The following is a 24,518-nucleotide window of genomic DNA, read 5'->3' on the forward strand; positions in this document are numbered from 1 at the left end:
CTCGAATTCACACGATCTTTCCCTTCCATCTGAATGCCGTAACAATGTCCTCTCTTTAACCCGAGCAGGTGCCATCATTCGCCGGAGAGAAATCTCCCGCTCTGCACCATGCCGCACACAACACGCGAACGGAGAAACTGGTCTGAACTTCCAAGCCAACGGGTTCGATCGTAGTAGTTTCACTTGTGCTCGCTCAGAAAGATCACCTGTGCAAAATTTCGTGCTCAACAAGTTTGGCGCCTTGATCCCAACCAGTTACGACGGTTGCCACATCAATAAAAAGAAATGTCACTCAAAACGTTTCTGATTCCGATCGTGATAGGGCTAGTGATGGCGTTGGCCCTAACCATCGAAGCCAGCCCCATGTACTACAAGAAGGTTTCCGGACAAAAGTACGAACCAGGTAAGTCTTCCGACGATGTTCATCACTCGATCGTAGACGAGAGGTGAAGGTTGACTCATCGACTGTATCCACCTCCACTCCGATGTTTATGATGTTGTTGTTGTTGTTGTTGTTTCGCTCGCAGATTGGGTGGCGGTGTCATCGACGGTCATTCCTCTGGCCGAGTACCGTGTGAGTGTGGGTGGTAGCGGCGGCGAGCAGCACAAGTCGACCTCATTGGTGGCGGATGATGAGTACAGGCGAGCGTACATGAAACACAAGAAGCTAACGGCGGCCAACAAGGCAAAACTTGTTACTCAAAAGGGATCGGATGCTACGGTGGCCCAGGCTCGCGTTCAGGAAGATCCGGACACGTTGATCACTGGTGGGTGGATTATAAATTTTATTCGATAGATGATTATTATTATTATTATTTAGCTTTATTAAGGAGGCTTTCAGCCTTAGGCTGGTTCGCCTCCAAATACGATAGATGATTGATTGATGCAGCGTAATGCGGGTTCTCTTTTTGTTTTTTCAGCCAACAAAAAGTTCTACGAAAGGAAGAGCGATTGAGCAGGGGATGAGCGAGAGGACGTTACCAAACTAACCGAAGTGACCTGTAAATATTTTTTTTTTGCGTTCTGAACATGTTGCAATTTATAATGATTACATTTAAATCCGGTGCCAATAATATTTTTTTTTACTAGAAATTAACCTGAACCTGTTTGTTCAAATAGCAATAAAAATATTTTCAAACTAACAGTTTTGGGGTTTCATTTGGTGTTGGATAGATGACTCGAAGAAACATTTTGACCGTATTGACGTTCTATGTCTATGGAAGAAATTGCATTCTTGGATTTCTTTCTTGACCACTTCTGCCCATAAATAAAAAAACGGGTTCGCGCTGGAAGACATATCCAGTCGAACACACAGTTACGGTACTAGCATAGAGGTAACTAAGACCAGAAGGTCCGAAGAAATGTGCTCAGCTTTTTGGCTCAGCTCTGTTACTATCTTCGGTCCCAAGCTAATCTAAACACCCCTCGAAACATAGAAAAATCTACGAACCCCTCATTTTATCTGTCAAACTTACATAGCGAATCAAAACAAACTTAGTGTACTACTAGAACATCGACTAGAATGGGGTACTTTAATCGATTTGCTTGGGACCAATAGGCTAGTCAAGTAGTGAGCCAATTTAAAATCATTAGTTTCCACCGGTTGTTATAACTCTGTAGTCTGAATAAGGCATAAGCAATCATTGTAACTCGCCCCGTAACGTGGGTAGATCACCTTTTCGTGGTACGTTACGGGATGTAAGATCTACCACCGATTCCTAGTCCTGACTACTTCAAACTAGGGGAACAGGATTTTTCAGTAATCCAAGGAACACATCTTAGTCCTTGTTACTTTTTATGCCTTGTTGATAGTGACAAGACTCGGCTTTGTCTACCGAGGATGATCTTGAAACAAGGCAAAAAAATGAGTAAGTTGTCTTCATCTATGTGATTCTAATCTTCTCTTCGTTGTTCCCTAGTTTGAAGTGGTTAAGACTAGGGTTCTGATGCATGGTCATTATCGGTGTCATCCTTAATTTTGTTGCTAAGGAATCCAATTTTGACTGACAAAGAGGCGCGCCTTTGGAGGGTGTTTCAACACTCCGAAGGGTATAAATAGCGGGACCTTTCAATTAGAGTCGGATCCTTGCGATAAATGCAAGAGTGGCAACTGTAAAAAAATCGAATACTTCATCATTTCTCAATAGTGATGGAGTAATACGACATGCACTAAACTAAGGACACGGGATATACTACAATAGATCAATTTACTGGTCGCAGTAGTGTTAGGTCCCGAACAGAGGAAAAAAAAAAGTTGTAACTCGGACCGAACCAGACGTTTGTAAATTTAGGAGACGAGCGATAAAAGTTACTCGCATATTTAGACACTCCAGAAAATTCCATTCTAGCACCCGTGAAACGGCTTCGCCTGTGTTGAGTACTTGTGGCAACGCAGATTTTGCAGTGAAAATGGCTACCCCAAGGGGTTGGTCACTCCGCACGTTGTGCCAAAAACACAGTTGGGCACACCTGGGCACACTCATTGGCACTTTTTGGCACCCATGGTTTTAATTTTTCACGATCTTTAATGTGTCTGGTAACACTACGCGTCAATCAACCCATTGTTTATATGTTTCGCATCATTAAATTTCATGAAGCTTAGCTAAGAACGTAACAAATCTTATAGCTTTGCCTATTATTTTTGCTTGCTGCTTCAAGAAAATGCCATAGGTGTTCAACGATTCGATGAACAATGTGATACAAAATGTAGGCGGATTTGGCGTTGAACTTCATCAGCTACTTCTTCATTGAGCAGCTAAGCTGCTGAGTTGTCTGGTCAGCAGCGATTGGATTGCAAGACGGAACAGATCTACGGACCGTGACCAAGCCTTCACAGTCTACACGGCACACCCGAAATAAGTACATCTTTTTACAAAGCCAACGGTGGCAGGTGCAGGCATATTAGACCATAGACAAGCTGAGCGTACGGTTCGGGAGATAAGCGAGCATCTGGAAGCAGCTTGTAAAAATCAGAGCGTCTTGAATCATCAGAAGGAGGGGAAATGCCGCAGTTTGGAGGACATTTGATGAAGATACAAAATGGGTTCCAGGAAGTGTTGAATATATCGACTGAGGATTTGAGATATACTACCAGACTATCAAGATGTTTTCAATGAAGTGTTTCGAGATAATTGGATCGCATAACTCAAGGTTCGGGGCTGTCTTGGTTTGGGTTTGGCCTTTATTTCTGTTTTCTGTGGAATTTACTTCCACAAAGAGAAAGAGTAGTGCTCGATCTTATACGATTCTTAACTTATAGGCAAGGAATCAAAAATATCTCCAAATGACAAAATGATGAATATGAATTGGTGGCTAAAATAGGAACTTGACCAATACTGGAGCGTTTCCCCTAAATGAAAACAATCGAGCTGTCAAAATACCGGGTTGCCAAACATGCCATTATTCACATTATAAGCCATCACGATGTCATGGCACTGTCACAGATTCTTTGCTCGACTGTTGAGCTGTTCAGTCCGTATTTTCGCTCGAGTTCTCGTTTCGATTTTGATTCGTTTTGTGCTGTCGCGTTGCGCCGTGGAAGTGTCGCTACCTTCTCGCGTTCTGGCAAGTTTACTTGAACTGGCAAACACGAAAAAAATGGTGCGTAAACGTGCCAATGAGACAGCAGCGGGCCCTTCAAAGAAAGTGCTAATCAAGCCCGGCGCGTCGCAGGATGACGCCGGAAAACGGTACTGCAAGCCAACCAGTACTCCCGAAAGAAAATGGCAATGGTGACGCCGTTCCCATTGCTAGAAGAGAGTGGATTTCCCCGCACTTCACGCCGGTGAAGGATGTTGCCAAGCTGGGTGCTGAACTGGCAAAACACAAGCTGCTGCCTTGCTTCAAGTTTTGCAGCATTGGTACCAAAATCATGTGCTCCAGCCTGGAGGAGTACTAACAAATAGAATGTTTCCTGAAGGACAACAACGTAGACTTCTTCACGCATGATCTGCCATCGAGCAAGCCACTGAAGGTGGTTTTGCGTGGATTACCGTTGTTCGAGGCGGCTGCGGTGAAATCCGAGCTGGAGCGGCTTGGGCTCAAGCCTGAGGCAGTGTACCTGATGAAGGCGTTCCAACCACAACACCAGTTTACGTAACCAGTTGTTCCTGGTGCACGTCACGAAGAGATCCATCAGTCTTGCGGTTCTAAGATCTAAAATCCGGGACCTGTTTCAGGTCATTATCAGTTGGGAGCATTACAAACCCCAACATCGTGATGTTACGCAGTGTATGAACTGCCTCTCATATGGCCATGGCACCAAAAACTGGCACATGAAGACAAACTGCGGCAAGTGTGCTGGAACTCACTCAACTGCGTCCTGTGAGCAAGTCGATGACATCGAGCCAACGTGTGTCAACTGCGGTGGAAACCACCAAGTCTCCAATCGCGGATGTCCCAAGCGAGTGGAGTTTATGAATATCCGTCGGATGGCTACAATCAACAAACCCGGTCGCCTCCTGTACTCACGGAAGTCCAGTACCCAGCTCTCCAGCCCCGTCGACATGTTCCGAACCTAGCCCCGCTTCCGCTCAACAACCAACAAGCCAATCCTGCGAGTATCCAAATGGTTCCCAACAGTCGGATAGTTCAGCATCGTCTCGCTGCTGCTGCGGCCCAGCCAATTCCAGGTTCATCCACCGCCCCTGTTTTATCATTCGCTGGTGCTGTCTCAGGTGAGCCTGTCGACGATTCTCCATTCACCTCGGAGGAACTTGTGACGCTCGTGTCCCTTGTCACTAAGTATGGACCGTGAAGCCATCAAGATCGTAAATTGGACTGCTTACTTTTTGAAGAGCAAAAACATCGCGAGTTGTTGACTTTCTCAACGAACGGCTCATCGACATAGCCGTCATCATCGAGACTCACTTTAAGCCCGAGCTGAACGTCTTCCTTCACGACTTTCGGCTCGTAAGGCTTGACTGCACCAGCTCCGGGGGAGGGGGAGTGGCCATCGCTGCGAGACGGAACATCAGCTGCCGGCTACTACCAAGCTTCCAGCTGAAAACCATCGAAGCCATCGGAGCAGAGGTGAGTGCATCGCTTGGTCCAATCACCATCATCGCGGTCTACTGCCCCAAGCAAACCAACATTAGGGACGGCTCGGCCGCAGACCTCCGAAGAGACATCATCAAGCTAACACGACGGCGGCCAAATTTCATCATCGCTGGCGACCTGAACGCCAAGCATCAAGCCTGGGGCAATAGTCGGCGAAACCAGAACGGCACAATCTTGTACAACGATCTGCGGGAAGTCCACTACAACATCCTATGTCCGGACACTCCCACCCGGTTGAGTCGATCCAGAGCTCATGTCACCATCGACATCTTCATCAGCAACATCGGCGATAACATCTCTCAACCTATCGCCTATCAGGAACTGAGCTCGGACCACTATCCGGTGGTGGCCGACGTAGGTTCCTCGGCCAAAAGGTTTCAAGTTTCCCGGCGAAATTACCATCGTGTCAACTGGCAGCAGTATCAGCGCTGTGTGGACACAGCAATCGACTACGACGCCCTACTGGAGTCGTTCGAAGAAGTCGATCGGTGTCTGCAAACCATCGAAGAGGCGATATCCCGTGCCAGGGAGCAACACGTACCAGCATCCAGACAGATGAGTCATACTTTGACCCTTGACAGCCCAACCAAAGATCTTATCAGGCTCCGCAGCACCATTCGTAGGCAGCTCCAGCGTTCTGGGCTGCAAAACTTAAAGACCAATGTCAATAGGCTAACCAAAATAATCCAGGCCAGGATGGTGGAACTCCCTACTCATAACCCCAGTTGAAATGGCCAATTCTCTTGGCCAACATTTTGTGATTTCACATAATCTTGCCCAAACCATGGTGAGCCCACATGAGCCTGACGTACTGGAGGCAATGTCTAGAGTCGCTGACACCCCCGTAGTAGTGCATGATGATAGTAGAATATCGGCTGATGAGGTGATAGCAGCTATTAGAAACACTACAAACATGAAGGCTGCGCGTATGTTAACTACACACCTCGAATTGAAAAACTTGAGTATTGACTTCTTCAACCATCTTACCATCTTATCTTCAACAAATGTTTGGAGCTTGGCTACTGGAAGTTAGCCAAAGTGATTCCAATACACAAACCTGGCAAAGATCCTATAGGTATACCAGTGCCAAAAGCTATCGCCCCATCAGGCTCTTGTCCTCTTGCACGGGTTACTAACATCATCAAGCGGAACAAGTCCGTTTCCAATACATCTGCCATGGCATTGTTGGACGTCGAGAAGGCGTTCGACAATGTCTGGCATGATTACACACTTAGATTTTTTTTGCCGAGATGGGCACCACCGAAAATATGTTTGCTAGCTGAGATCTCGGCAAAATTCCCGTTTGTTAGCTGAATCTCGGCAAGTTTTTCACTGAGATGCTAATATCATCATGAGTGACGAAGATATCTGTGGTAGCTGTGGCCGTGAAAATCCACCCACGAGCAAGAAGAGAAAAGGAAAGGCGAAGCAAGGAAGCAAGAAAACGGAGAACATCAGTTGGATAAGCTGTGACAGTTGCCTGAAATGGTTTCACACAACTTGCGTCCTAATCAGCGATCTAGTTTCACCTGAACTCAAAAGCTTCTGGTATTTCTGTGAGACTTGCAGCATGCGAGGAAACCTCATCCCTAAGCAACAACAGCAGCAACTGGATTCGACACCAGCACCGGACAATGACGCTCACGAACGTCTGGTTAAGCTAAGCGAAGAACTGTCGGCAGAAATGCTCAAGCTGCGTGAGGAGGTGGAAGTTTCACGGTCCTGGTGTAAGAAGCAAGTTGAACGTCTTCAGAATCGTGTGCTCGAGGTCGACAGAACATACGATCGGCAGTCTGCACAAACCAAGTTTCTCGAAACCATCGAACAGAAGATCGAAGCGATTGAATCGGGAGCCAAGCTTGCTGTCGTATCCTCGCAAAATGTCAACAGTTACAGAGTCGCTGTTAACAAAGTTCCCTACCGAGCCGATGAGAACCTCGGAGCCATTGTGAGGAGAATTTTCGACTTCCTAGGTGTGTCTCACATCATGGCGAATGTTAGATCTTCAAAATGGTCGGATCGTTCGCTCACACCCACAATCGTCATCGTGTTCGACGGAAACGAAGCCAGGAATACGACGCTGCGCGTGTACTACAAGAAGCACAGGAATGCAAAATTGTGTATGCTTTATGATGATCTTCCGCTAGACTATCGGTTCACTCTGAACGAAGTCCTGTCTCTCACAACTTTCCGAACCTTGCTTTGAGACTTAAACACAAAAAAAGTCATCAGCTCTGTGTTTATTCGAAATGACACAGTTTCCGTTCGTCTCATTGATCAATCCGAATACACGCTAATCAACGATTTCAATCAACTCATGGAACTCACTGGCTCGACAACAGAAGGTGAAAATTCATCGTTGTTCTTCGACGCACAGTCCTCAGGTTCTTCGCTTGGATTAACACCCACTGCGAACCTACTTGCTTTGAGACGGATTCACACCACCTTCAATCTTACGGTGCTACCCACGTCGGCCACCCGGATCACTGAACACAGCTCTACTACCATTGATCTAATGGTAACCGATCACCCACTGTTCATCAAAAAATCCAAAGCTGTAAACGCGAACTCCATTTCCGATCACGAAGCTGTGTATCTGATCGCTGACGTGCGCATACCTGAAGCTCCACCTCGTCGTATGAAAGTATGGAATCTCGGTAGGATAGATCCCCTACGGCTGCAAGCTGATTTCCTGGCAAAGGACCTACATCGCATCTACCAAGAAGAAGACATCGACATCAAAACACAACTTCTCACTAGCGAACTTTATTCGCTTTTGAACCAGCATGCTCCGGAGCGGATAATTAGTGTTCGTGACAAACGCACGCCATGGATAACGAACGAAATCCAAGCTGCAATCACCTTACGGGACCTAGCCTATTCTCTATGTGTGCGAAATCCGAATCGTGTCAGAGGAGATGCTCAATGGCGAGACTACATCTCCAAAAAGAGTAGGGCCGGCACCCTAATTGGTGCTGCTAAGTGTTATATCCGTAACCAAGGCCAACAAGTAAAACAAGCTGTTGTTAAGAGCTACTATTTATTACGTCTATCTTGGTTGGTGGTCGGATAAAGAATCAACAGGCAAGGCCTACTACATCTAGGCCTACTACATCTCCCCCTTTTAGAAAATGTCATAGGAAGAGAGCCATCTTGGAATTCTTGATTCTCGTACAGAACGTCGAATAAAGTCTCCAACTGCTTCAGATGACACGGGCTTTTGTGCGGACTGAAGTTCTCCATCTTGAGCAGCAAGTTCATGATCGATTGTCGAAAAAGGATTTTCGCCAGACGTACTTGCCACTTGACCATCAGCTTCGAGTGATACGGAACCAACAGGAATAGGGACATCGTGATTGAATGGCACTTCTGGATCCAACGGTGCAGCTTCATCTTGAATTTCATCAAGCAGGATTTCCCATGGTAGTTGCTGCGTCGCTTGCTCTGGATCATCAGAAGTGTGACGAGGGCGCATTTGGTTTACATGCGACCTCACCAGCTTCGGTCTCCCGTTCATGCCCAGTGCAACGATATAGTTGACGGAACCTTTCCGTTCGATGACTCGACCAGGAATCCAGGACTTGGCGTTTCTGCGATGCTGTTCAACGTAGACCAGGTCATCTTCTTCAAACTCGCGCTTGACTGCTCCATGCCGCCAATTGAACTGTTCGTTTTGTTTGTGGTTCGTGACAGCTTCAGTTACAGGAACAGGTTTCTTCAGTAGGTCCAAAGTGGTGCGCACTGGTCTTCCGAGGAATGCTTCTGCTGGAGACGTCGATTGCGGTGTGTTTCGGTTTGGGATTGAACGATACACCGAAAGGCAGGCAAGGCCTACTACACTAAGAAACGGTATGCTGATTCGCAGTTTGGCATGGACCTTCCTGCTAAGCAGCTGTGGTGCAACCTGAGGAGAGAGGGCATACATAACAATGCAAAGAAGAATGCGGCCATGGAGGAAATTGATGCTGACCGACTTAATTCAGTTCTTTGCTGAAGGCCATCACATGTTACAGCATAGGGCTGTACCTTCGCAAGCGAACGCAGAATCCGATCGACCACCCGCAAATGTGGCCGACGGCCTATTCCAGTTCAGGCGCACTAACGTCAACGAAGTCACCAGGAAAATTTACGAGATTGGGACCAACGCGAAAGGGACGGATGAAATCCCCATCTCATTCATCAAGCTGCTCTGCCCGTTTATCCTCCCCCCCCCCCCCTGACTCACCTGTTCAATGCGATTATCGATGCTCAAACTTTCCCTTCCGTCTGGAAAAAGGCCATCGTTACACCGATACTTCACAGTAATGGTTCTTGTCGACTTTTCGTTGGCATTCAACTGTGTCAGACATGGTCTACTTGAAACGAAGCTGCGGAGGGAATTCGGGTTTTCAAACTCAGCGTGTAATTTGATTTAATCTTTCCTGGCGCAGCGAAGCCAGGTTGTAGACCTGGGTGGTACTCCCTCGAATCCCCGGAATCTCACCGACGGTACGCCACAAGGATCCTGTCTGAGCGCCCTGCTGTTTAGCCTATACATCAACAGCCTGCCTGGTGTGCTAAAATGCGAGTATCACCTCTATGCGGACGACCTCCAAATCTACATATCAGGCCCCGCAAGCGAAATGAACAGGCTCGTCGAAGCAATCAACCAGGATCTCCTCGCTATCGAACGTTGGGCCACTGAGAATCGTCTGTTCAGTTCAGTTGCATCGATGCTTCAAGTCGTCGGTGAGGTTCGTGTATGGTATCCGAGGACGGCTCTTCAAAATAAAATGCCGAGCTGCTCGGTGGTGCCCATCTCGGCGAAAAAATCGAAGTGTGTAGTGTACAAGCTGCATCCATACATACTTAGATTTTCCTACCGAAATCGGCTGTGCAAATCTCGGCAAAAAATGTTTTACTGAGATATTAGCAAACATTTCATTTGTTTGCTGAGATTCACCTAAGCATTATCCGAGACTCAGCAATCAATTGTCACTTTTGCTGAGATCTCAGTGAAACTTATTTTGCCGAGATTTGCACAGCCGAGCTCGGTAGAAAAAACTAAGTGTGTACAACTTTCCGATCTACCTAGTGAGGATCATCAAAAACTACTTATCGGGCAGATCATTCCAGGTCTACTTGAACAATGTCCCCTCTGATACGTTCAACGTTGATGCAGGGGTCCCTCAGGGTAGCCTGCTTGGGCCTATCCTATTCAACATTTTCACGTCAGACGTTCCTCCCCTGCCGGATGGTGGTATCCTGTCAATGTTCGCAGATGGCACCTCCATCATCTATAAGGGTCGAGTGATCCGTGCTCTGGCGAGTAAACTACAATCAGGCCTGGATGTTATGTCCGACTATTTCAAGAGCTGGAAGATTTGTATCAATGCAGCTAAAACACAAACCATTCTGTTTCCACACACGAATTCACCTCGGCTTGTTCCACCTGCTAACGTCAAGATCCATCTTGATTGGCATTGAATGGTCGAGTGAAGTGTTCTACTTTGGTCTCACCCTCGATAGAAAATTGCTATTCCGATCCCATGTGGACAAGACATCCACTTGATCAGGTCGCTCTACCCTCTGATAAACAGGAAGTCCCCCCTGTCCCTCAAAAACAACCTTGCTGTCCACAAGCAGATCATTCTGCCGGCTATTGAGTATTGTATGCCAATCTGGGAGAGTTGTGCTAAGTGACACCACCTAAAGCTTCAGAGGATCCAAAACAAGATCCTCAGAATTATCTTTTACACCGCAAACTCGCAATGGATCAATGAAAATGCTGAGGTTTTGACAGAACTGTGCTGTGGCTAACACAGTGTTTTACATTTTGATCGTCCATATACAGTAGCGCCAAAATCATGATGTGGTGGGTTCAAAACTTGACCATCTAAATTGATCAAGTTAAAGAGCCTGAATTTAACATAAATTCAGGCTCTTTAAGTTGAAGCACATTGAGAAAAAAGTTGGCGCAAAATGCGTTATATAGACTGACTACGGTGAATACCTTTTGAAATACACGAGGATTTGTTTCAAACCTGAAGTCATTTTCGAGGATAGAACATTCCTATAGCTGCTTATATCCGAGAAAATGTCATTCCAATTTTTTCCGTAGACCCGGAATATTCGATAAAATCTACACACTCATACTGGAGACTGGACTTAGATATACTGCTGAATCTAAGTGAAAAACATCTGTCATGATTACCTGAGTTTTGTCAAAAAAAAAAAAAAACGTCAATATTTACAAAGGCAAAGGTAATTTTCTTTCCTGAAGAAATAGAATTGTATGATAAATTGAAATATTTTAGTTTAATCGAGGTGAACGAACCTTCGAATCTAAAGCCTAGTTAAAGATTATAATAATAAAGATATACAAAAATGCCCAGAAATTAAAAATGTAAATATTTCAGAGGAATGGAACTACTAAACCGTATACAGTAAGTTCTTACCTGCATTCACGATTTCAGGAAATTCTCATTGAATGTTTTGTGCAGCTTCTTCGCCTTCCTGGGACCCAGCCCGGAACAGAGCGACAGCTTCTCCTCGCTACTGTTGATCATACAGGCCAGCGTTCCGTAGTTCTGGATCAACGTCATGGCATCCGTCTTGTTGACCGGTTTGATGTTGGTCAGCGCACTCACGAGCTGAAATTTAAAACACGTTCAAAATTCTGTTTAAAACTTTACCACGCTTGGCCCGACCCAATACCTTTTGATACGGATACTGCTCGGCGCGTTCCATAATCAAATCCGGCGGTTTATTCTCGAACATCTTGTACGTTTCGACAATCTTGCCCGCCTCCTCGGCATTCCACGCCAGCATCAGCGTCAAATCGGCCAGCAGGCAAATCCGGGTCAGGTGTTTCAGCGCATTGTGCGGTTCCTGTATGTCCACCTGGACCAGCAGCACTCGCAGCTCGTACATCTTCCCGAGCAGTTTCAACCGCCCGTGGATGTAGTCCGGATTGAGATTGTGGTACCGGAGGGAGATGTACAGGATGCACGTCGTCGCTCCGACCACGTAGTCCGGCACGATGTCGTCGTACTCCCACGGGATGTTCTGGATGGATTTGAGCAGCGGATTGCCGCGCTGCTTCGGGTTCACCAGGACGCAGTTCCCTTTGTTTACGGAACGTACGACGATGCCGGTGCTGCTGCTGTTTTCGCCTTCCGATGCTGACGTTGCAGCGGCTTTTTTGGGTGGCGGCGGCAGATCCAGGTTGGCTAACAGGTCGTCATCGTCCAGGGAGTCGTTCGGGATGGACATGGTTGCGATGGGTTTGCAGTACAAGGCTTGTTATCTTACAAAATTAAAAGTTTTTTTTTTTGAACAGAACACCGTGTTTGAAATATTCGGGATAATTTTGTTTATGTTTTGATGATGACTGTTTAATGATGGTCGATGATTTTCGAGTTCGAACTTTGAACAATCACGGCCATTGAAACTCACTCAAATTTTGAGCAACGAAATGTTCATTCAAATTCGCAAAAACACGCACTCTAACATTATAGTACCCATTAATGTGTACAATTTCACCCATTTTGAAGTAAAGTATAGGTTAACCCATAAAATAGAAAAATATATCCATTAATGTGCAATTAATGGGTAACAATTATACATTAATGGGAATTAGTTACCCATTAATGTGTAATTTTTTTACCAATTTAATGGGTTACCCTATTAAAAAATAACCATAAACGAACGATAACCCAAATCATTGAACTATTCTATAAATGGTTTGGATGATACCCAGAACACGTCGTTAAGCAAATTAACTATACAATTTTTATTAGGGTAACCTACTTTACTTCAAAATGGGTGAAATTGTACCCATTAATGGGTAATTTCCAGTTACAGTGCGTGCATGTAGCCAAAATTTAACACTGTTAACGAAACAAACTCAGAGAGTGAGTCGCTGTTACTCATTTTACTCTTTCAAAAAAAAAAAATTATGGTTGGATTTGGACAGTTTTTGACCTGTTTCATACGACCGAAAGGTGTACGCTGGTCACAAATGCCGTGCCAAACTGATTGCCTACTCAATTAATCAACCTTTGATGTGAATTTCGTTTATAAACACGAGGAGCATTTTTTATAACAAAACTTCCCGCATAAACCAAAACCGAAAGATGCACCTAACCACTAATTCGAGATACCATCTCAACTTTATGTGGTATGGTCACACCATCTAAGATATCGTCAGTATATGGTACCCGTTTATTAGGGTTGCCATAACAAAATGGGCATAGTTCATTTTAGTAAACAAACTAACGCTTCTTTCTTGTGTGTCACCTTTGTATTGAGCGCCTAGGCCTTATAGTACGTTCAGACCACCGACAAACCGACATGAAACTTAAACTTATCTCTTGATCGAAAATCCATAACGGCGGATTCAAATGTGCAGTGATCCCATCTTTCAAAACCATAGAAATTTATTATCTAGATAAAAATAATTTGCCCTGAATAGATTAGACACGAACCATCTCATACATTCTGTTTGTGTGTTTGTGGCTAGGATACACATTTTTCGCGAACACGGCGGTAGATGTCAGTTTTGTGCTTTGATCAGAAATTTGATGATACTTTGTATGGGCATTCATGTCGGTTTGTCGGTGTTCAGACTACAGAGTTATAACAGGTTATAGCGCTATCTTGATGGTGGTTTCTGTGTTGCAATTATTTGACAACCGTTATTACATGTTATAACTCTCCAGTCTGTACAATGATTAAGTCTGATATTTGTCGTTAAGCATCTTCACCTATGTAAATCGTTAGCTTCACGCATGGAGTAATACAAACATAATTAGCTAATACCTTTTACAGACATACAAAGTTCACTGTTGTACTACCATTGTACCATAGAGGTAACTCTAAGACCACTGGGTCCCGAAGAAAATCATTATTATTTTTGGCTCACTCAGTACCAGAACAACGGTCCCAAGCAGTCCCAAGCTATTTCACTCACCCCTGCATGTTCTGCATGAATCCACACACCCCTGATGTTATCTGTCAAACTTTCATAGCGAATCAAAACAAACATAGTGTAGTAATAGAATTTCAACTAGAATAGGGTACGTTAATCGTTTGCTTGGGACCAATAGGCTACTAAAGTGGTGCGCCAATTTAAAATCGTTAGTTTCGTATTGATTGTTGATTGTACCAACAATCAATACGAAACTAACGATTTTAAATTTTGGCTCACTACTTGACTAGCCTTAATTTGTATGTCTGTCTGTGGTATAAAGTCTATTATGACTATAAAGTACGCATTTTTTAAGGAAAACGGGACCGAGAATGGAACTACCCATAAAATAATGGCTTAAATTTTTTAAATAAAGAAAGAGAAGGATTAGTAACCTTCTTTGCTTATCCTTGACAGATACGTGTATTTCGTCCACAATGTGCAGACTTCTTCAGTCTACACAGCAAAAAAAGTTGTTGAATATTACATCGAAACTGCTGCAACCAGGTCAATCCATCGGTTGCGTAATATCACATTGTACGATGTACATCGATTCTGCGAACAAAATTACATCGATTGATGTAATATTGTATCTGCTTTTTGGTATTACATCATTATTTCATACATCAGCATGAATTACGTTGATCGATATTACATATTTTTTTGCTGTGTATTCGAGTATTAGTACAAGACACTGAAGAAGTCTGCACATTTTAGACGAAATACGCGTATCTGTCAAGGATAAGCAAATAAGGTATTGGAATTAAATGGAAATTACTAATCCTTCTCTTTATTTTGACAGGGATCGCTCGCACATTTGAATCAGTCGTTATAGATTTTTGAGCAATAGTTCTATGTCAAATATGAGTAAGAATCAATGGCCGTGATGACATATGTAGCGAAGATCCAAACCAATACACGGTCGATCAGATTAACTCAAAATTGAGTCGATAGACTCAATTTCGTTAGAAGTGAATTTACCGAATTTACAAAAGAGGGAGTTGAATTTCCGGGTTTTTTCTAGGAAACAATTAACCACTTGTAGAGATGAACTAGCCTAAGGCTAAAAATCTCTTTAATAAAGAATTAAAAAAAAAAAATAACCACTTCATTCGAGCAGTTAAAATGACGTTTACTACCACTCAAACTTTGAAATAAAACATTATTTTGAGATTTTTTCTTCTAGAACCTCGAGAAAAGTAGCCAACATTTGTGCATTTTATAAAAAAAATAGAAATTAGTTGGTCCAGTTTTGTGAAATCGCTGGTAGAAAGTCACGTCAAAACTGCTTGACAAAGTGGTCAATTCTCGAATAGGAAGAAAATTGAGAGAGATTTCACTTTCCAATATGGAATATTTCCGTAAAAGCTCAACGCAGATGTCGCCACTGCATGATGATGATAATGTTGACAGACTGCATATAAAATTCGTGAAAATTAGCGTTAAATCATAATTTTCATCAAGCCTGTGTAAAATCCTTCGAATATAACATTTGAATTGAAGAAGAAAACGTGTTTACGATCAGACTGATGTGCATCTTTGACTTTTCCAGTTGAACTTTCATAAGATATATTCATTTAATTTCGCGGCTGCATCAATGCTGCATCGTAAATATAATGTAAACAGAAGTATATTGCTCAATTACTCAATATAAAGATGATTTGTCATCTTGTTATCACCATCTAGCACCATTTTATAGTATGGTGCGTGTTGAGTAAATCAAGTTCCGGTGCGTTTTCCGTCGAAAATTGTGAGTATCAATATGTTTGCTTAGAAAAGGCCAAAATGAACATTTATTGAATATTGGCGTCCTATAAAACCAATTCTCCATTACCACCAGCATGATACAACCTTTCCTAAGTAAATTAACTTAATTTCCACTTTCATCTTAGTGGAAATCGCACATATTCCCCATTTTCCGAAAAATGCAGCTGCGCAGGAGGTAACCTCTCGCTGTGGGCGCAAACTTGTTATGCATTATTTTCCATGAAAACCTCTCCGATCCATACCGAAATAATAACAATTAGTTTTCAAACACGCTTTCTTACACGATTCAAGCAAAAGTTTCCACGAGAAATAATTAGTTTTTCTTTATGGACCGATTTGCCCCAAAAATCGTCTGTTTTACTTGGAAAATTTGTAAACTATCCTCCTTCTATTAGTTCTCACTTCGAAATGTAGGAGGCGAAAGCTTGGAAAAGTTTCACTGCAAGACGCCAATTAGTATACTCCTAGATGTCCTACACACAAAAAACTAAAATTGTATCAATAAATATGATGCATTTTCAAATTAAAAGTTTCCTAAACTTCCGACTTGTAAATTTAAAAGTACATTTTTGAAAGTAAAGTTGTACAACTGTCAAAAATATATCTTTAGGGGTCGTTTTTACTGGCAGCACTGAACTCTCATTTGCCGCCTTTTCCGATAGTGGAAATTTGGTCAGCCGTCTGCTGCAGAAATTTGGGACAACATATTTTTAAAAGTAAGTCAATCTGTGAATCGTTGAAGTTATTGTTGGTTTAATGGATCTTATTGGGAAAACAATTTAACTCACATTTATATTGTTTTTCGACATTCATATAGACTCCCACTGAAGGTCATCACTGTTTTCCCGAAACAGTTTCCTCCATCCCATCGTCCACAACCGGCGGAACTGATGGAGTAAGCTCACTGCATCAGCTGTGGTTGTTTCGCCGGAAAAGCCTAATTTGGACTTCAAACGGAAGGTCTCCAACGGGCAAGAATGCCGTTTCGCTAGATCATCGATTCAAAATTGAATTTCTCTAGTAGGGCACCAGATTCACACGGAACATGTATTACGCTACCCTGGAGTGGTGCTGGGAATTTGTTGAAAAGGCTCTGTTTGCCAAAGTGTCACTTCCTTTATATCATAAATGGCATTTGACGATGCGATGAATGGCATACACACAAAAAACGAAAATCGTGTATTTAAAAATTATTCGTTTTCAAATTGGAAGTTTCCCTTATTTCGTAGTTTTAACGATGAAAATATTCAAAATGAAAGCAATGTAATTGGTTTGAAAGTGTTTCTTTCATTATCGACTGGTTATGTTAAAAGCGCATATTTTCAAAACCAAATTGTTTTACTGTCAAAAATACTTCTTGGCAGCAAATCCAAAACCATCGTAAAAAAAGCCAACAGGTTATATAGTGTTATCTACAGGCCCAAATTTTTGAGTTTTCAAATAGCGAATTTCTTTATTATTCAGTTCCAACCTGGATCGAGTATCAGGATCGGTTCTGCTTGTTTTCTGACAAACGTCAGTTTGATCGTTTGTTTTTAAAACCTACCTCAGGTTCAGGTTCGCACTGACAAAAAGTTCGGTTTCACACGGTTTCATCGTTGTAAACCAAGTAGCAGGAAATCATCGAAATTTTCGCTGGAATCGGGCACTACCGTAGCCACATCAACAGCCTTTCCATCTCCAACGAGGTACTGAACGCTGAAATGACCTGGTGTGGGATTACGATATAAACTTTTATCTGTTTTTTCCCTCGGTTTTTCCAAGATTATCTGGTCACCGGTCAAAATATGTCTCTCCCAGCTGGAACCGCATCATCATTTTCATCACTTCGTGGAATCCAGTCCTCATCTGTGATTAGCGGAGCTTCCTTCTTCTGATCTATTCCCGCTGATTTTTCTGAACATAAATTAATACCAACAATCAATACGAAACTAACGATTTTAAATTGGCTCACCACTTTAGTAGCCTATTGGTCCCAAGCAAACGATTAACCTACCCTATTCTAGTTGAAATTCTATTACTACACTATGTTTGTTTTGATTCGCTATAGAGATCTCCAAGCGCAATCTCACGAACACTTAAATCCACCATCCATATATAAAAATGAATAAGAAGAAGAACCAAAAAGGTATCGCGATATCACAACTACTTAAAAAGGTAGCGCGCGGTCTCACGCACACTTTTGTGCATCTGGAGAACTCTATGAAAGTTTGACAGATAACATCAGGGGTGTGTGGATTCATGCAGAACATGCAGGGGTGAGTGAAATAGCTTGGGACTGCTTGGGACCGTTGTTCTGGTACTGAGTGAGCCAAAAATAATAATGATTTTCTTCGGGACCCAGTGGTCTTAGAGTTACCTCTATGCTAATACTATGTCCATGATCGCGATCATTAAATGAAGTACCTGAACGACTGGTGTCGTAAAAATCCGTGTTTCGCATTGGCTGACTTTTCTCTACTGTGTGAGCACTGGTGATTGAATGTTCCAGCTGAGCCACGGCTTGGACACTACCGGCAGAAGTATCGTGCATTGCATATCGTGACTTTGTAACCAATACTGCGAGCTAATGCCGGACTTGGTACCGTAACAGCACTGCTGTTTTTGTACGGACCTGTGTGAGAATGTGTAATAACATTCATGTCCAGATGTGCGAGAGGGCTACGAGCATAAGCTTGCTGGCTGCTGTTAACCGATTGATAGAATGTAATAGGCAATCTAGAAATGATTTTATTCACAGGAGCCAAATTTAGTGGAGCACAGTCATTCACTGGCATAGATGCAGTACGTTCGTTATGACTGACAGGAGCTAAGTCCAGTGGGGTATCGAGAACACTACACGTCTCATTGCTTCTGTACGACAAATCGAATGGTGGTTCTTCTATGAAGGACTGGGAAAGGTCCAGAGCAGGAAATATCACTGGATCTCCAAATTCTCTAATTGGAGTTGATGCAGCAATATTGGCGAAAGAGACACTCGTGTTCCGGGAACAATTTCCAGACGCCAGAAAGCCTGTGAAATTCACTTCTTCATACTGCGCAACGGTTGGTGTTTCGCAAACAACACCGATATTGACATCAATGTCTTCCTTGGGGACAACTTCTGCCGCTTTTGGAATTGAATATTTTTAAATAATGCTACAATCTCGGCTACAATCACGAATTAAAAGCATGTTTACCCAGCAAAAGCTGTAATCCTCTGCTATGCTCACGATTGTTCTCCATCATAATAAACTGACCGGCGATTATCACGAACAATTAATTCGACTTGCAATTAATACGAAAAATAATGAAAGAAATACAACAATGAGAGAGAAAATAATATAAACAAATACTTTTAACAAAAAGGCCTATCTCGTGAAAAGTTCCGATTCTAATTATACCCTTTTGCACTAAAAGGGACTAACTCAAAAATTCAGTGCCAACATTTCAAAGGGGCGTAATTGCTTTTGTAAACAATGGCTTTAGCCGTCGATTTCTCGCAAATAAAAGCCCACCCTTCCAGATTACCAATGCTAGCTGGTACAGGAAACATTTCGCTACCTGCTGGTGTCATTCATTTTTATGAGTAAGCTTTCAATCGCGAGAAATCGACGACTAAAACCATTGTTTACAAATGCAATTACGCCCCTTTGAAATGTTGGCACTGAATTGAGTAATGTGAGTTAGGCCTTTTCTTTCAAAATAATTTATATATGTTTTCATGTATTTTACGCATTTTTTTATTAATGGAAGCAAAAAATGCCCACGTCAACATGCGAAACACACACACCAAAAATTGATCAAAGATTTCAGCAAAATGGTTTACTGAAAAGAAATCAGCAATCTACGATTTTACTGAAAATCAGCAATTTGGTTCGTTTTAACTGAAAACCAGCAACTTGACAAGATTGCTGAAAATTCAGCATATTTCATCGTCTCGTTTTCACTCTGTCAAAATAAAAAAAAAATAAAAGCCGTCAATGTTTTCTTTCGACTACGCTGAGTGTAGTGCGCGTGTGTTTTTGAGTAATTATTCTGCAACAAATTAAGTGCGTAATGTATCCGGAAGTTCAGGAAGCTCTGCTGAATCTGAAAGCTGACCGTTGTGACGTGGATGAGTTGTTTGGTAAGAAAAATAATTAAATATAATTTTGTGATTTCTTCAGCCTCGAAAGCAATGGCAGACACCCTGAAGTGTGTCTACTGCCATCAGTTGGTTGAGGGATATATTGATGGACTTCGACGACACCTAAAAGTGCACGAGAATAAACATCATATTGATAAGGAGCTTGTTCACTTCACATGCACTAAAAAAGGTTGCAGGATGAGCTACCAGAAGTTCAGTAGTCTGAAGCAGCATATCATCAAAAAACATCCATAAGGGCACCAGATTTCCACCACCAACAGCAACCAATATGTTGAAATGATTTACGATAAGGTATGGGAATTAAATTGAATTTGTTAAAATAAATCAAAATGATTCAATGATAAACCGATATTAATTTTGTTTTGAATAAACCAGCATGATTAAAACTAAAAAACTGATTTTTCGGTACAATGATAAATATTGCTGAATTCTATCAGCAAAGTGCTGTCAAATTATGCGGTTGTCGAATTAGCTTAATTTTCAGCTAATCTATTAAATATGCTGATAATTCAGTAAATCTCTGTCAAGCAGAATGACATTTCACATTTCTGGAAATTTCAGTAATTTTATTTTGCTGAAATGATTACTGAAATTTCAGCTCGGCAAAATTCAGTAAAAAATTGCTGATTTCCAGCGATAAAAATTTGGTGTGCACAAAAAAGTTTGTTTACATTTTCGAGTTAGGCCCTTCTGACATGTTACTCCAGAATAAATAAATAAATTAATCAGGGGGAACGACACTTCAAGATTATCCCATTTTTACCCAAATCTCTCATAAAATTTTCAACGTGCCCAAAATTTAAATCCATCAAATCTATTCTTTCTATTCCCAACTTATCCCTTCTGCATGCACACAAATTATCAAGCAAGCCGTGCAGCTTCTCGCAGTTTTTATGTCGACCGCGAAGCACTCTGCCATAATCGCTGTCAGTTTTCAACGATCTCATTAAAATAAACGATGGACCACTCGTTCATAATCGGTCACGGGGACAAAAGCATCAAGCGCATCATGGAGGAGATGGCAACGCACATCCACTTTCCGGGGTTAAAACGATTGAATCCGACGCAGAAGAGCAACCAGGTGTCGGTGTATAGTAGCTTGGAAGGTGCCAAACTGCTGATCATAGCCCCGGGAAAAGCCTCCCCGGACAATGGAACCGAACTCGTCCCAAGTTGTACTCTTGGGTCATGAGTTTGGAGAAGGATCAGCCCGCTGGCTGATGGAATTTCTGTGCGCGAATTTTGCGAATCGAACTCTCGTCCAAATAGAGCTGGAATATTAACCGGAACCTAGCGATCAATCACCACCAGCCGTAGCTTCTTACTTTACGGAGAGTATTTAATTAAACACTTGTTTTTCTTTCGCTGCGCCTATATAGAAACGGGCAAGTCTGACAGCCACCAAATCTGAGAATAAATCATGCAAACTTATTATTTGTTATTTAATACAATCATGGAAAACACATTTTGTTGCTGGACATATCGACTTACATTTGAAAATAGTCTAAAATATTGATTTTAGATAATTAATATTTTGTGATTCGCATTAAAGCCTAGTATACAGGTCGAAGCGAAACGAAAATTGAAGCACGCGAAAAATCATGAAATTTCGCTAGCGAAGAAGGTTGTGAAAAAACTAGGGGCATCCCACTCTAAACTTTGTATTTTTCCTAATATACATATAAAGATCTTATACCCCGTTCACATTACAGCCTATATCACGTAATATAGGCTGTCTTGCAATGAGCACCCATACATAGGATTTCCAGTGAAAACTAGATGTATGAGTGCTCATTGCAAGACAGCGTATATCACGTGATATACGCTGTAATGTGAACGGGGTATTAGTGATATCTAAGATACCCAAAAATACTTAAAAATACTTAAGAAATATCTAGCGTTAGTTTATTTGCTTGGTTGCTATGTAAATTTAATTTGCTTGTTTATCCAATGTCAGGCGTTTTGTGTGGATATTGGTTAATTTGTTAAACAATTAACATTCATTTGATTAAGAGCGTGAACAGCTTTAGGTGTTCCGAACCATTTTCGGTGTAATCTGTTCACCATGTACCAGAAAGAATTAATTCTGATAGGCATTGGAACCTTTGTTGTTACTCGTTCGAGTTCCATAATTTGTATAACCAATCTAATAGTGAATTTTGTGTTGTTCTTTTTTTTCCGCTCGGTTCTTGGCTGTGTGACTATGACAATGCCTGATAAGAACATAATTGGATGTACGAAACCATATGACCATACTATCACCTATATTCTCGTTTACGTCCGGACAGTACGTTAAACGAGAATATGGGCGTATTACGGAAATGCAAATCTCTTAGCTTTCCACCTTCTAAACGCAGAACATGTTTATTACAGTAGATTGAGATAAGAGGGGCATAGCTCGGGGCATAGTGAGCATCCCGTGCACCAGTTTGAACTTCCGGCCGTTCGGAACAAATTGGTTAGTGGTAGGATCAATATCATAGTGATATTGAACCTACTACCAGTTGATTTGTTTCATGCAGCTGGAGATCCAAAGCCAAAGTGTGGGATGCTCACTATGCCCCACCTGTTCACTATGTCCCTCCTTCCCCTAATAAACCATAAAGGCCACTGGACACAGTATAAGCAACATAGTCAGAATTATTTAAACGAATGGATTTAGTTTTCGTTGTTTTCCTACGTATAATTAAAACAAGTAAAACGTTGTGTTCAATGTGATATAATAATTGCATTAATTTTTCAAAATAATCATTTTAGTAGTTTATTCAGAAGGAGAGTCAAAACGGCCATTCCCATTCAACACCCGGTAGATCGATAAACTTTTCATCCTGTATTTGCTCAGGCCTGCACGTTTTCACGGCAACAGTTCCTCGATACTGCAAAAACAAAATCGTAGTCAGATGATTCGTTGCTAGGTAGGTCCACGGTACGAGAGGGAGAGAGAGAAATAGAAAAGTACTAGTTGCCTCATGCCATCGCAAATTTTTGCTCGGGTCAGCTAATGCACGCTCATATCTGAATTCTGAATACACCAATATTGATAATCGCAGGATCTTTGTGCACCGAGAGGGTATATGTGAGCCAATACACACTTTGAGTTCAGTCGATCGGTAAACACCGTTCAACTTGTACTGAAAATATTATTCTTTATAAGCAGCTCTTGAAGCATATTTACAAGCTGAATTGCTGAAAAATATAAATTAAATAATACTAATTTAAACACATAATAAAAATACTTCACACTCCTATTTGTATAAATACAAGACGACCGACAACAACAAACACATGCACTAGCAACCGGTCATCAAAAATAAGTGTTACTTCGATGGAAATTTATAGCCATGGTTTAAAATACTTAAAAATACTTAAGAATACTTACGCGGGATTTACAAATATTTTACTGATATTAGGTATGAAGTTTAGAGTGGGATGCCCCTAGTGAAAAAATGTTTGTGGAACATTTTCCAGTTTCCTTTTTTCGCAGTTTACAGTTCATGTGAAACGAAATCGATCAGTTTACACCTCCGGTGAAGTGAAAATCTGACAGATCTCTTTCTCGAAACGTCAACTTTTCGCTTAGCTGCTGCTCTTTTCGCTAGCGCTGCATGCGCGAAAAAAAATAAACGTAAGCGAAAAAGATACGATCCACAAAATTAGATTTCGCTGGATCGTATCTGTTTACAGTTCAAAGCGAAGCGAAATATTTGCCAATTGCATTTTTCGCGCAGGTGAAAAATGTAGTATTTTGTATGAGATTTTCGCTTCGCTTCGATCTCTATACAGGCCTTAACTTAAGAACGTCTGGACTTAGGAAAAAAGTTCATGTGAACAAATTTAACAGAAATTATGTGAAAATCTAAATAAATTATTATTTTACCAAAAAAATGTGCAATATCGTTATAAATCAATAAAAACTTTAAAAAATACAGGAGTTACCAGCTTACACTTTTCATCAAATTTAAGAGTAGTACTTCAGTTTTTTTACAGAAGAAATATAAAAATTAAAGTGGGGTGTTTTGAGAAATTCAACGTTTTGTGTTTTTTTACCATGAATTTACATATTTGTTTCCTTGATTTGTTTTCCGTCGATCTAATTTTTCGTGCTGAAACAGAACGAGTCCAAATTTTGACTTTAGGAAAAGTAAGCAAAGTAGTTTCTGGTAGCATTAAAACGTCAATTTGTTTACGTTTATCACATACGACCAATTCAAAATGCACTCCAGACTTATCCTCTTCGCGTTCAGACGGGATACGAGTCCCGAAATTTTTTTACACCGCTCACATCCATTCCATCCCATGATCCATTCCAATTTATTTTTTTTCTATCCTTGCTCTATTTTCGTCAAGACGACACACTCAAAAAAATCCCATCAATTATGTTTTTTCCGAAAATCCCAAGTAATGATTAAAGTGAAAAAATGCATCCAAATGAGTGTCGTTCCCCCTGAAATAAATAGAGAATGAGAAAAACGGGCCGAGATCGCCCATTACTAAATAAATGCATTCGTAAATGTTCAGTCGCACTCACCCCAATCGATCAATCCTAAGCCCACTGGGCACAAAGTGTTGACGTCCATTTTTTATCCTTTTTTCGATGCATTTCCGGACGCATCG

At 41.8% G+C, this 24,518-nt stretch overlaps 2 protein-coding genes across 2 annotated transcripts; one reads left to right on the plus strand and one right to left on the minus strand.

Moving 5' to 3' along the window:
* The first annotated feature begins 246 nt into the window (after positions 1-246).
* LOC135708076 (uncharacterized) lies at positions 247-1,033 on the plus strand. Its single transcript, XM_065230022.1, has 3 exons — positions 247-403; positions 528-767; positions 921-1,033. Exons 1-3 carry the CDS (start codon positions 286-288, stop codon positions 953-955), a joined length of 393 nt encoding a protein of 130 aa, XP_065086094.1. The 5' UTR covers positions 247-285; the 3' UTR covers positions 956-1,033.
* A 10,465-nt stretch (positions 1,034-11,498) lies between these two features.
* Positions 11,499-12,365, minus strand: Ercc1 (DNA excision repair protein Ercc1). The gene is made up of 2 exons (XM_065230023.1): positions 11,755-12,365; positions 11,499-11,690 (listed from the first exon to the last, which is right to left on the minus strand). Exons 1-2 carry the CDS (start codon positions 12,310-12,312, stop codon positions 11,502-11,504), a joined length of 747 nt encoding a protein of 248 aa, XP_065086095.1. The 5' UTR covers positions 12,313-12,365; the 3' UTR covers positions 11,499-11,501.
* Positions 12,366-24,518: the final 12,153 nt, after the last annotated feature.

The sequence above is a fragment of the Ochlerotatus camptorhynchus genome, unplaced genomic scaffold (assembly GCF_037179485.1).
Source record: "Ochlerotatus camptorhynchus isolate MF236.1 unplaced genomic scaffold, CSIRO-AGI_Acam_v1.1 ptg000325l, whole genome shotgun sequence".
Taxonomy (NCBI): domain Eukaryota; kingdom Metazoa; phylum Arthropoda; class Insecta; order Diptera; family Culicidae; genus Ochlerotatus; species Ochlerotatus camptorhynchus.